At 44.1% G+C, this 13,234-nt stretch overlaps 1 protein-coding gene across 4 annotated transcripts in view; it reads right to left on the bottom strand.

The window, feature by feature from the left end:
- ABAT (4-aminobutyrate aminotransferase) overlaps positions 1-13,234 on the bottom strand; it is a 137,535-nt gene that overhangs the window by 33,959 nt on the left and 90,342 nt on the right. For all 4 annotated transcript variants that reach the window (XM_090023188.1, XM_090023187.1, XM_090023189.1 and 1 more), the window contains exon 6: positions 3,507-3,556. In XM_090023188.1, the coding sequence (XP_089879314.1) occupies positions 3,507-3,556 (50 nt within the window). The remainder of the gene's footprint in view (positions 1-3,506; positions 3,557-13,234) is intronic.

Here is a 13,234-nt window from a genome sequence, read left to right as displayed (position 1 = left end):
AAAACTCTAGCTTGCATCCATAGATGCTTGTCAAGCAAACCCCAGGCTGTCATCCTCCCACTGTATTCGGCTTTGCTGAGGCTGTAGCTGGACTACTGCATCCAATTCTGGGCTCCACAATTTAAAAAGGATGTGGAAAAACTTGAGGGAATCCAGAGGAGAGCCACGTGTATAATCAGAGGGCAGGAGAGCAGGCCCTATGATGAGACGCTAAGAGCCATGGGACTCTTCAGTTTGGAAAAGCGCAGGCTCGGGGGGACCTGGTGACTTATATAAGGGGTGTACATTAGGATCTGGGGGAACGCCTGTTCACCAGAGTGCCCCAAAGGATGACAAGGTCAAATAATCACAAACTCCTCCAAGACCGTTTCAGGCTGAACATAAGGAAGAACTTCTTTACTGTCTGAGCCCCCAAGGCCTGGAACAGACTTCCTCCAGAGGTGGTGCTGGCAGCTACTCTGGACTCTTTTAAGAAACATTTGGATGTCTATCTTGCTGGGATCCTTAACCCTAGCTGACTTCCTGCCCCTGGGGCAGGGGGCTGGACTTGATGATCCTCTGAGGTCCCTTCCAGCTCTAATGTCTATGAAATCTATGAAGTGCTCACAGGCCAAAGATGAATTCTGTCACTGATTATTGACCTTTTGGCAGCATCTTTCAAAGCATCACTGTTTCTGTACAGATTCCTCCATGTTCCATGAATATCTATGCAACTGCTTCAAGTTATTACTGCTTAAAGGCATATTTGGATCCACACACGGAGTTCTGTCAGCGGTGACATTTCATTTTATTCTCTTTTCAGGCCTATGACAATAAAGGCACAGACAGAAGAGCAGTTCTAACTCACAGTGCTTTGCAGGAAGCATCAAGAATTACAATGATCCCCTGGACCCAACAGAAGTTCCCTATTGGTTTCTGGGGGTTGGGGAATCCCAGCTGCTGTTCAGAGTTGCTGCACGCCTACAGCTGCTCTCCCCTAGCAATGCCCCTCGCCACTCCCAGCCCTGGCACTGTTTTCGGAAACGGCAGGGGGGGAAGGAGTGGTGGGAGCTTGTTCTGATGGTTCCCCAGCCGGTGGCAGAAGGTAGAGGAGATGAATTGGAGCACCCCCCCCCACCTCCCACAAGGGATTGGGCCTTTTTAAAGCATTTTGCAGCCATGCAATTCTGTTTGGTCACCGCTGTAGAGTGCTTTCAGGGGCCAGATCAGGTGAAAACTGTCACTTCAGTCTGCACCTTAAGTGGCAAGCATGTCCATCCAACAGCTCACTGTGTGACCAGCGGTAAGGCACCTCTGTTCCTTATCCAACAGGACACAAGGCAGTGCTACAGTTAACATCACATCTGACTGCCCTTGATTTCCCATCCTGAATAACCAGGTTGCCATTTGGAGCTACATGAAATGGGAGCAGCCTTTGCCCTAAGGCCGGAGCAAGATTTGAACTCATGTGTCTGGAATCATAACAAGATATCGAAAACTCTCTGATCTCTTCAGTGGAGGACTGTTTTCAAAAACAGGTACAATGTAGTCTGATGAACACTGAAGACTAAAACAACCCCATGCATTAGTGTGAAGTAAAACATTTGATTTTAGCAAAATCTTAAAGCTGCTTGACTTTGTTTTTAATTGTTGGCTTCTATTTTGGCTTTTCCTCTCCAGCATTCACGTCCAGAAAGATGTTTCCTTTTTTTTTTTCTTTTCTTTTTTTTTAAAAGATTGCTACTGTCAGTTGTAGACATGTAAAGTTACACTGAAGATCACTAGGCTATTATGTGTGCACATAAATACAAGCTACTCAAGGAATTTCTAGAACAAGCAGGTACAAATAACCAGGTATAATCCTATGATCCTATCAACAGAATCATTCAAATAGAAAGTGATGACATTGTCTGTCATTTGTTGATGTCCAACCACAAGTTCCCTCAATGTTGCCAATTTTAAAACAAAACAATTATCGCTAGTCAATATTAAATGTTTCATGCTTACAAACTGGGGGCATTTTTAGCGGAGGTGCACCAATACATCGGTCTGATATCAGATCAGTACCCATATAAAGAAAATTCGCTGTACTGGATATCGGCCTGATGCGGCCAATAATTTGGCCAATGAATGCTTGTGTTGCACACATCCGCAGCACAGCACTCAGGCAGTGAGGAGCAGAGCTGGCAGCGTGGACAGCTGCCACCAACTGGTCGGTATGTTGTGGTGGAAGGGGAGAGGGGAGGGGAGGGGAAAATCAATGGTGAGGGAGGGGGCAGAGGCAGGCACTACCCAGGCTGGAAGAGCAGGGAGCCAGCTCCCTGGAGGGCATGGGGGTGGGGGGCGGGGAGTGAGGGAGCGTGTGCCCATAGTTCTTATGCTTGTCAGCTGTTTTACTTTTCCCACAGCATGCTATTTCTTATATTAAAGGTGAATTAAGTACAAGTCAGTGCTGAGTAGTAATGCACTACACTAGGAGAAAAATTAAACAGTCTATGTTTACTAAAAGTCATCATCAAAATCATGGTCTGAAATATACTGGATTAAGTCTATTTGTCTCATGTATGGGTCAGAGAAAGAATACTTTCCTACATATTTTCCAAGCCAAGGCAATCTATCACATGCTATTTGATATCCCTCAGTCTTTCTCCTTGACAGACAAGCTGGGAAATGCATGGAATGTGATTCAGGGATTGAGAGGTACGAATCAGTACATTAACAATGTATAATAAAAGCATCTTACCCAGATACTTGAAAAAAATCACAAAAGACTGAATAGTATGTAGCAGGATGTCATTCATTTTCAAAAGAATGATTATTTCATAGGCTTAAACTTAATAAATACAAGTACAGATGTTACTCTCCGATTGGTTAAAAAACTAGTACTAGTTTTGTGTATTCTCAAGGTCTTAATTTTCATTAAATGGAAAAATATTCAAGTAAAACTGTAGGTAAAATAATTCACAACAGATTAATAGATTATAGGCCTTTATAGTCATTTGGCAACTTTTACGACTAGGTGGATTTTCTTCTTTTATTGTTAATTAGAAGTAAGCACTGAGAGAAATAGAATGCTGATATCAATCTGTTATAGTCGGTGAAGATTCGTAGCTGTTTTCATGTTGTGATACTAGGTAGCATTTTATACACACGTGTGTGTGTGTGTGTGTGTGTGTGCATGTATGCCTGCCCGCCCAAATATTCCAATGAAGTAGAGCTTGGTTAGAGTTTGTTCAAGAACACAGTAAAGAAATTCATTTATTTGAAAGGACTGGTCTTTGAAGGAAACGTTTATTTCCTGCTACTCCCCCTCAAATTCTCCCTTCTAGAACATGAACAAAGTCTTTGCAAATATTGCACAGCTTTGATCAAACTAAAGACAAAAAATAAAATAAAAGTAAAAATATCCACCCACATTCTAAATGGATTAATTAACAAGCCATTTTATTCAGTTAGCACAAGATAAACAAACCACTAGCAAAACAGGACTGGTTTTCATCGTTCACAGTCTTAAACAAATCACTTACCAAATTCTGTGGCTGCTGTAGAAGCTTTATTAGAGATGGATGGCTGTAACCTAAAACAAAGGAAGAAAATTACTTTCATCTGGTTTCAACAAACCCTTATTCAAATGTATTTATATTTAATCTAACAGATACATTTATTTAATAAGTACCCATGATAAAAAGAATAACTCTACCCAACATGTTTTTTCTTAAATGTGATCTCTATTTAACTTGTACATGTTTTTAATTAACAGCTCGTCCTCCTATAAAGCACACCAAATTCTTTTCTTCCAACAAGGGCCATTAACTTCAGTTGGCCATGAGATGAATAGACTGTCAAGTCCCAAGAGAGCATGCTTTACTACTGGACAGTGGGGTATAGGTGTGAGAGCCTAATACCAAATAAGCATTACAGTTTGGCACCAAATAACAATCCAATTTTTGTGTAAGTGAGGCTCTTTGATGATGAATCTCTAGTCATTATTTTGTAGTGCTCCATCCATTGAGTAGTAGAAATGTGCTTCCTCTTCACCTTTGATTTATACCATATTAACACTTTCTGTTGCTCTCCAATGCTGAGTGCCTCTGTTACTCAGTTTCTCCAGATGACAGCAGATACAACTTTCTGCTAGGTCAAGACTAAAAATGTTTTTGGCTTTAATTCTTTTGCACATAATTATTTAATGAAGCAATCACCATAGAATTTTCTTCAGGCTGAAACAGATTGCAATCTCACTGTTCTTTGTTAGAATTATAATCATGAATTGTTTGACTTAAATTACCCGCATCAAACACTGAACATCAGGCATCCATTTAATACTGTGTATTCAAACCACAGTCCCCAATGATTTGGCCAAGACAGGGAGGGAGCCATCTTGACTTCAATGCAGTGAAACCCTTTTACACCAGCTTAAGTGGTGAATTACACACCACCTTTTCTGTCAGGCTGCACATGCATGACACTGACTGCATCAGAAAGCCAGCCTCAATAACAGTATTGTGTCCTCCTCAAGGCCATGCCTACCTCTCAAGTTTTAACTACAGAGGGGATGACTATTCTGCAAGTATCACCCCAACATGCCCAATGTTTACAAAACCAGGAGGGGGAGAAGCCCAAGTTGCATTGTTCCACTCATCACCCCTGAACTTGTGAACTTTGCAGCTGAAGGCACATTGATTGGGCTTCTGTGCCCCTAAAGTAGTAAATTCTCCCACAGTGAACATCACATGAACTCAGGCATGGGCTTAGACTCTTCTTGATGCACGAGCAGCAATACATTATGGCTATTCCAAAGCTGTGTGGGTCCCTGTTGCTTCTGATTTTTTGCCCACACAGGTGTAACCTGCTATGCCACACCAAAGCAGACCCATAAGTTCCTTGAGCTTGATCAGAAGTGGGCAAAAAAAAATCTGTGGGGTGGATCCAGCCCGCCAAGGTATTCTATCCAACCCATGGTGGGAACCTCTGCTCCACCCAACCCAAGTGTGGAGTGGTGGCCCAGACCATGGTGCATGCAACCAATCCTGCTGCCCCTGGGTGCACAGCGGGGCAGAGGCAGTACAGAGGCCAGATTCAGCTTCCCAGCAGCCCCAGCTCCTTCTGGCTGCCACTGTCAGTGTCATCGCTGCTGGACCCAGCCCTACTGCCCAGGCACCCCAGCCCATCTGCCCCACACCCACCACTGGGGGCCCTGGATGGAGCAGATGGGTGGGGCCTTTATGCATAGAGACCAGCTCAGGACCCCCATGGGCAGGGCATGCTCACCTCCGTGGATGGGATGGGGCCACAGGCATGTGGGGAGCAGTGTCCGAGAGTGGGATGGGTGAGTAGGGTTTGGAGAGCAGGGTGGTGACAGCACAGAGCCAGGGGCCAGGGCAGAGCTCCAATCCAGATGTGTGAGGAGTGGATCATGGCTCTGCTCTGGGCCATGGATCCACAGTGTCACTTCCGCATGATCCCAGCCCTACCTATCCATCCCGCTCCCAGATACCACTCCCCGTCTGCCCACAGCCCCATCCCATCTGCCCAGTTGAGCGCACCCACAGGGATACCAGCTGATCTCCATGGAGACACTGCCCACCCACCTGCTCCATCTGGCACCACTGGTGATAGGTGCAGGGCAGACAGGCCTGGACTGGATAGGATCAATTGCCCTCCCCCCCAATGCCACACCAGAAAGGTTCATACGCTTCCCTCCCCAGCTTGCAACACTTCACCAAGACTCTCTAAGTGGCCCTCCAGTCCACATAATTGCCCAGTCCTGGTCTTGAAGTTTTTTGGCAATGCTTGCTGCTGCCTTTATACTCCCACTGCCCAACTACATGCTGCTCTAGAAAGCCAGGTTCAAAGCCATGCTTTCAGAGTGATTCATTGCCCTCCTCTTGACTTTAATGGAAGGGGAATAATGCAGTTCCCAGCTTGCAAAAGGAATATCTTAGTTCATTTAATCAATATCAAATGCATCTTTAAAGGATAACTAAGGCCAATGAAGGTAGCATTAAAAAACAAAAAAGGTGGGGGAGATAACTATATGTTTACAGTAATTATTACATTAAAAACTGTCTTGGATTTGAAGACTACTCCCCCCTATAATTAAGGAATTTGTAAGGAAAATTACAAATTTGTTAAAAATTGTCCATGGACAGAATCTAATTAGTAGGTAGTTTGTTTGTGTACCCCCTGCTGTGGCAGGGAAGTCAGCAGCAGGAGGTAAGGGATTAGACCCCCTTCCCTTGCTCCCATGCCCTTTGTCACCTTGTGCCTGATCCTATCCCTGCCATGTCTGCACCCCCCCCATCCTGCCTACCCCCACCAAATGCCACCCGCCCTGCACCTGCCAACCACACCCTGTTTCCCTCAACAGCTTGCCTCCCCACTCCCTGCTCCCACCTGCCCCAACCCTGTTATTTTCTGCTGCAGCTCTGTGATTCCAGGGCAGTCAGAAGCAGTATAGCCCTGACCCAGCTTCAGGCCAGCCCGGCCAAGGAGAAGCAATAGCACCTCCCACCCAGGATGGGTCCAGGCTGGAGGGCCCGGCTGCAAATTCCTCACCACACTTTGTGATTTCCCTTATGTGCCCTATCCCCTACCAAATGAGCCATTGTGGTCTGGGATGGGTGATGACTCAGCTCCAGCTTCAGTCCTGAGGTTGGGTCAAAGCTAGAGCTGAGCTGCTGCCTGCCCCGGGCCAGTACTCGAATCGAAGATGAGGTTCTCGCCTCTCCCTGCTCCCCACTCCCCTGGCCCCTATGGTATCTTGTCTTGAATTTGAGTAAATACGGTACTGCATTCCAGCAGAAAACTCACTGGGTGATTGTGAATGTCACTGCATTATAACGTTGCCAATCAGAATTATAGGCATGATTTAAACATAGGGTTTTTGTCCCCAACACAAACGGACAGATATAACTGCACAGTGCAGGGTAGATTTAATGGCATATGAGCACTGTATTAGCAAATGTTTTGTATACTTCATATAAATACAATGAGAACTTGCTGAGGCATACCCAGCAGTGAGAAACACCAGGCATCAGAGTCATGCCAGTGTTCACTAACTCTCACCAGCACATCTGTTATATTTGGATGGAACTCATGACTACTTGCCTTCATTATGCATTCATTTTACACAGGCTCTGCAAGATACTGCTAGATATTTTTCACAGCATGCACTGTTCCACAGTCTTAACCATGGCTTCATGAACACATGCGTGTGTACACATAGACCAGAATTTTGCAAGGGCAAACCTGGTCTGTGACCTTTACTGATCCTAACATAAAATGCAGGTAAACTTGTGTGCACTTGCACTATAGCAGGTGAACAAGAATATCGCAGAAGCTGTAAATTGATGCCCTTATACTTGGTCAAAGTAAACTGTAACCACTGCAACAATAAATGCAAAGACAGCAGAGCATACAAGTGCTTGTAACATGTTAAAATGATATTTCATCTTTGTTGCCCATAAGAGATCCCTAATTACCAGTTTTATTAGCTGCCGGGACTTTGCAGGAGATAGAGGGAAAGAATGGCAGGGAAGCAGAGGTCAAAATATCTGCTCAGTGTGTATACAACATCATGAAAATCAAACTCACAGTATGCAATGCATCACTCATCATTAGCACTGAATACATGAGATTTTGGTCAGGCTGAATTTCTAAACAAAAGATGAAATATATGGCTGATACACAAGGGTGAAGCATGCATCCCTCTGTGTGCCTAGTGAGGCCAAGGTTGGTCCTTATTAAGACACAATCTGTCCTGGTGAATGCAATCTTTCAACGCCCTTTCATTCTGTGGCAGCATCCTAGAATGTATGACAGACAGTACCTACCAGATCAAATCTACATTATTCTCACCACTTACTGATATCCTCTGTAAATTAGAAATATCAACTGCCTATAGAAAAGAAGCACTAAAACAGAGATGAAGGGTTAAAAAACAGCCAACTTTACTGTTTAATATCACAAAGTTCCATGCTTTATTACACTGAATTTGTATTAATCAACTCAGATAGCCTAAGAAAATATTGACTTAAAACACAAACCCCTGACCCTCTGCATTTCTACTGGAAGATCAGATGGTATCTGACAACCAGGGAGTAGGTTCCCTCTATAAGAAAATTTAAAGAGGAGCCACAAGCCAGTCACGCATCTTTTCCTGCTTTGACAGACCTTTAGATATGTCTGTTTACCCTGCCACTCCCTACTGTCTATAGCTACATCTCACCTACATCTTTTAACCTGGTAGTTTGGATGGGCAGTGCCAGTCTGTCTGTGGGTCAGATCCAGCTAGTAGTCCTGATTTGGTGCCTGGAGGTGGGGGGGGGGGCAGCAGGGTCCAATCTGGCTATGTAGAGGGAGGCAGGGGCAGCCCAGTCTCAATCCAGCCATGTGTGGAAAGTAGGGTGGCTTGGCCCTGATCTGGCCACAGGGCTTGGGAATTTGGCAGCAGGGGAGGGGTGGTGGTACTGCCACTGCACCCGGCTACCACATTTCCCAACCCATGGGGAACGCCATGGGCTGGATGCCATGGTTTCACAAGCTGGATTTGGCTTGTAGACTCAAGGTTGAGCACCCCTGTCCTACACACATCATCCCAATCCTCAGACTTTGGGAAAATATGTCTCTTTATGGACAAAAAAATAAATAGAAGGAACCACAGTTCAGACTCAAGGAGAATGCATTACATCCAACAGCAGCTGCTGCAAGCCCTCTGAGAAGAAAGTTATTCAGACACCAGCTTGTGTGGACTCCAGCCTTAGCAAATTTAGATTCATAATCCTGTGACCATGACCTCTAGGATTCTCGCACATAAAATGCTTTGGTATACAATTCACTCCAGTGAAGAAAAGCACAGCATGAAATACAAGAAACAATGTGGATGCACATTTCAGCACATCATCTCTCTTAAGAGTTGAGGTTTCAGTAAACAGGTGGATCAAGGTCATCCAGCTGACACAGCATATTTGGACTTCCAAAAAGCCTTTGACAAGGTCCCTTATCAGACGCTCTTCACTAAATTAGATGGCCATGGGATTACTGGGAACATCCACTCACAGATTAGTAGTTGGCTCAAAAGTAGAAAGCAGAGAAAGTGAGTATAAATGGTTGGTATTCAGGATGGAAAGAAGTAAGGAGCAGGGTCCCCCAGGGATGTATTGGGACCAGTGCTGTTTAACTTTCATAAATGAACTGGAAAACAGGATGAGTAGCAAAGTGGCCAAATTTGTGGATGACACAAAATTATTTGAAGTGGTAAAGACCAAGGCAGACTGTGAGGAACAGCAAAAGTATCTGGCACTATTGAGCAAATGGGCAACTAAATGGCAGACAAACTTCAACACAGGAAAGTGTAAAGTGATGCACATTGGCAAAAATAACCCAAACTATACCTACACTACGAAGGGCTCTACATTAGCTGTTACCACACAGGAACAAGATCTGGGAGTCACTGTGGACCGTTCACTGAAAACACCAGCTCAGTGCCCAGAGGCCATCAAAAAGGCAAACAAGATGTTAGGGATTATTAAGAAGGGAATTGTAAAAAAAACCCTGATGGTATCATTATGCCCCTTTATAAATCCATGACACATCTTGCACACATCTTGAATACTGTGCCCAGTTCTGGTCCCCGTAACTCACAAAGGATATAAAAGAACTAGAGAAGGTACAGAGAAGAGCAACACAGGTGATTAGTAGTATGGAGGAGTTTCCATATGAAGAGAGACTAAAGACACTAGGTATGTTCAGTTTAGAAATGAGATGCTTGGTGGGGGGGACATACTAAGGGGTTACAAAATACTAAATGGCAAAGAGAAAAGAAATAGGGATATATTATTTACTCTCTCTCACAATATAAGAACTAGGGATTATAAAATGAAATAATTAGGTAGTAAATTTAAAACTAACAAAAGAAAGCGTGGCATTAACGTGTGGAATTCGTTGCGCCAGGTGTTGTGAAAGCTGACAGTTTAGCCAGATTCAAAAAGAGACTGGATAAATTCTTGTAGGAAAGAGGAATCTGTAACTATTGAGAATGGGAGTTAGGGATACAGCCTCTGAATCAGAACTGCCTAGACCTTAAACGTTGGAGGCTGCAAGGGAAAGAGAAATGGTGGAAAACCCCCATGCCCAGTTCACTCTCCCTTTCAGCACCCACTCTGCCACTGCACAACGCAGGATACTGGGCAAGGTGGACCTGTGATCTGACCCAGGAGATGGCAATTCTTGTGTTCTTAACATGTGTAGTCTCCGGCAACAATGACGTCAACAGACAAAAAGGTACCTGAACTGCTATGAGACCTGAAAGAATTGGGAATAGCTTCTTCTGTATACAGTGGCTTGTAAAGAAACCTTAACTGTATTTCTCGACAAGGCTGCACTAATGCAAGGCTGTCGCATATATGGCCCACAGGATGGGTTTACCATATTTTTGAATATCCTTCCCACTCTTTCAATAAGAAATCGTGGTGTTCCACAAGGTGATACCTATATGCATCTTTTCAGTCTTGATGACAAATACCAGTTTCACTGGGCTAAATTTTGATCTCACTCGGGTGGTAAAATAATTCCCCTGCAGCCAATGGACTGGATTTACATCAGTGTAACGGACATTAGAATCTGACCCTGTATTTCAAGAGAGTTTCTACCAGCGCACTGCATTAACACGCAGCATTTTTTTTAAAATTCTTGAACCATTCTGAAACACTGCCTACGTCCTGTTCTCCTCTATGCATGTAACACCTTTTAAACTAAATTTCTCCTTATCCCTGTTCCATCTATACAGTACAGCATCCTTCACTTGTCACTGATCCCACAGCAAATAATTATCCTTCAAAGAAGAAATATCTGGCACCTGAGAGGTATCAAGTAGAGGGGAAAAGCTACCATTTCTAACTCTCCTTTTTATTTTTAACTTCAAACACTTCATCCTACATTCCTGAATGACTATTTTATTGTTGCATTTTTAAAGAATGAAATGAAAGAAAAGAAAGCACATAACCTCATGAAAATGTCTCCCCAGTTATCTCTAGTGCAAAACTGCATACCCACAAATAGCAATGCTATACCCATGTCAAAGAAGCTACTTTCTGAATCATCCTGGAAAATCCATTTGAGTCCCTGCTCCACTGATGTTTATTTTCAGATGAAGGGCTTGGAATAGCTCTATGAAAAGTGAGGAGGAAAAGAGGTGTTTTAAGTTAGAAAAATATTAAAATATGATGTATTATTATTTTTATTTCAGTAGCAACCAAAAGCCTCCATATGAGAATTACGCCTATTACTGGTATCTAATTAGAGATCAGATGTTAATACTAAATAGAAAGTACTGACATAATGTCATATATAGAATAGTTAGATGGAAGGAAAAGATGACACAACAAATCTGTAAGTCCAGAAATCAAGCCAGTAACCAGGAGCTGCAAACAGGGCAAGCAGTTTGCAGTCAGTTGCTGGGGGCACAAGGAGGAAGAGGGAGAAAAACCAGGCACTAGGCACCAGCTGCCTTTATTAGGATGGCTTTAAGTATGCAGGGATCCTTCCCTGATGGCTAGAAAATGGTATTTAGAGGTTTGTTTTTGGGAACTGGCTTATAGGTAAAGTAGTTATGCATTAAAATAATGATCCAGGGCAACAGCAAGGGTTAATTGATTTCTAAAAAGCCTGTCTGAGAGACAGTTTCTCCAAGGCCCATTGTGTCTGATACAGGCAAGCAGCGAAAAGACACTCAGGCTGGACAATTGAAGGCATGTGTCACACTGTTCCATAACATGAGATAAGGTGGCACTAGTCACAGTGCCCAAGTGCAGAGCCCTCGGGCTTTCTGGTTTTGGGGAACAGACCAAATTAGGAGGAGATCCAGTACAGCCCAAATTAGGACGTGTGCATGTGATGGGTCTTTGACGCAAAGGATTATGCTGGCAGGTCAGAATGTGAGCAGTAGGATGACCACAGAGGGAACAACCAGCACTGGCCAGAGATAAAGATTCATCAGAAGGGGAAAAGAATACAAAAGAAGGGATGTCAGAGCAGCAAAGGGTCCCCAAGAGGGGAACCTGAGGCCACCATGGACAGAGGGCACATTACCAGCCTGTCTCACCCACCCCACTGGTGGGGAGAGGGACGGCTTGGCCTCCAACCGCCAGACTGCTGACATCTGACATTCAAGACAGAACCTCAGAGTGAGAGCTCACCTACTGGCCAGATGTACCTTGACTCTGTGCAGCTCTAGGATTGGTAGAAGGGGCTGGATCTTATGATGTGTAAGGTCTCTTCCAGCCCCTAACACAGGGGCAGGCAATTATTTCAGGCGGAAGGCCACTTACTGAGTTTTGGCAAGCCATCAAGGGCCGCATGACAGGCAGCCAAGGGCAGATAGATATTAATTTTCTAAATTTTTTAGGGGCCCTGCGGGCCAGATAGAATGGCCTGGTGGGCCACATTCAGCCCATGGGTTGCATTTTACCCACCCCTGCCCTAACAACTATGAAGATATAGAATTGTCTGCATTATTCTTATCTGCTATCACCGCATATCAATAACATTTGCCTATTATGAAATGGAAAGGTTGTGGTCAGTCTGAGGGCTTGGGCCTGCCTGGGACAGGGCACTTGGGTCATAAATCCAGTACCAGAACTCCCAACCCCTTCCAAGGCTCAAGTTTCAAGCAGCTACCACCTGTGACCTCACCATTTTCCAGCCACATGAGATATCCATCCAAACTTATACCAACTTATTGTAAGAGTATTGCATGGGCATGCAGGAAGAAAACTACAATGGTCAAGGCACAACTGGAGATGCAACTGGCAAGGAGCATAAAAGGCAATTAAAAAGGATTCTAAAAAGGTGTCAGGAATAAGAGAAAAACTAAGAAGCCACAGGTTCTTTATGGAACAGAGAATATAATCTAGTTACAGAGGATGCAAAGAAGGTTGAACTGTTTAATGCCTTTTTTACTTAAGTTCTCAGAAACAGGGCAGCTACAAGGCGACAAGTGTAGTTGGCAGCAAAGACAGAGAATGAGGCAAACAGCCTAGAAGAGTAAAAGACAAGTTTAGGGATTACTTAGGAACCTAGATACTTTCAAGTTGGCAGGGTCAGGTGGGATATACTTGTATTGAAGGAACTGGCCAAGGTAATTTCAGAGCCATTAGCTATACTCTTTGAGAACTCTGGAAGTTGAGATGAAGTCCCAGATGATTGGAGATGGGCAAATATAGCAACCGTTTTTAAGAAAGAGAAGAAGGAAGAG

The sequence above is a fragment of the Crocodylus siamensis genome, chromosome 12 (genome assembly GCF_052110815.1).
Source record: "Crocodylus siamensis isolate JL-2025a chromosome 12, ASM5211081v1, whole genome shotgun sequence".
Lineage (NCBI taxonomy): Eukaryota > Metazoa > Chordata > Crocodylia > Crocodylidae > Crocodylus > Crocodylus siamensis.
The sequence above is the reverse complement of the archived record's forward strand: the minus strand, read 5'-3'. Positions and strand labels throughout refer to the sequence as shown.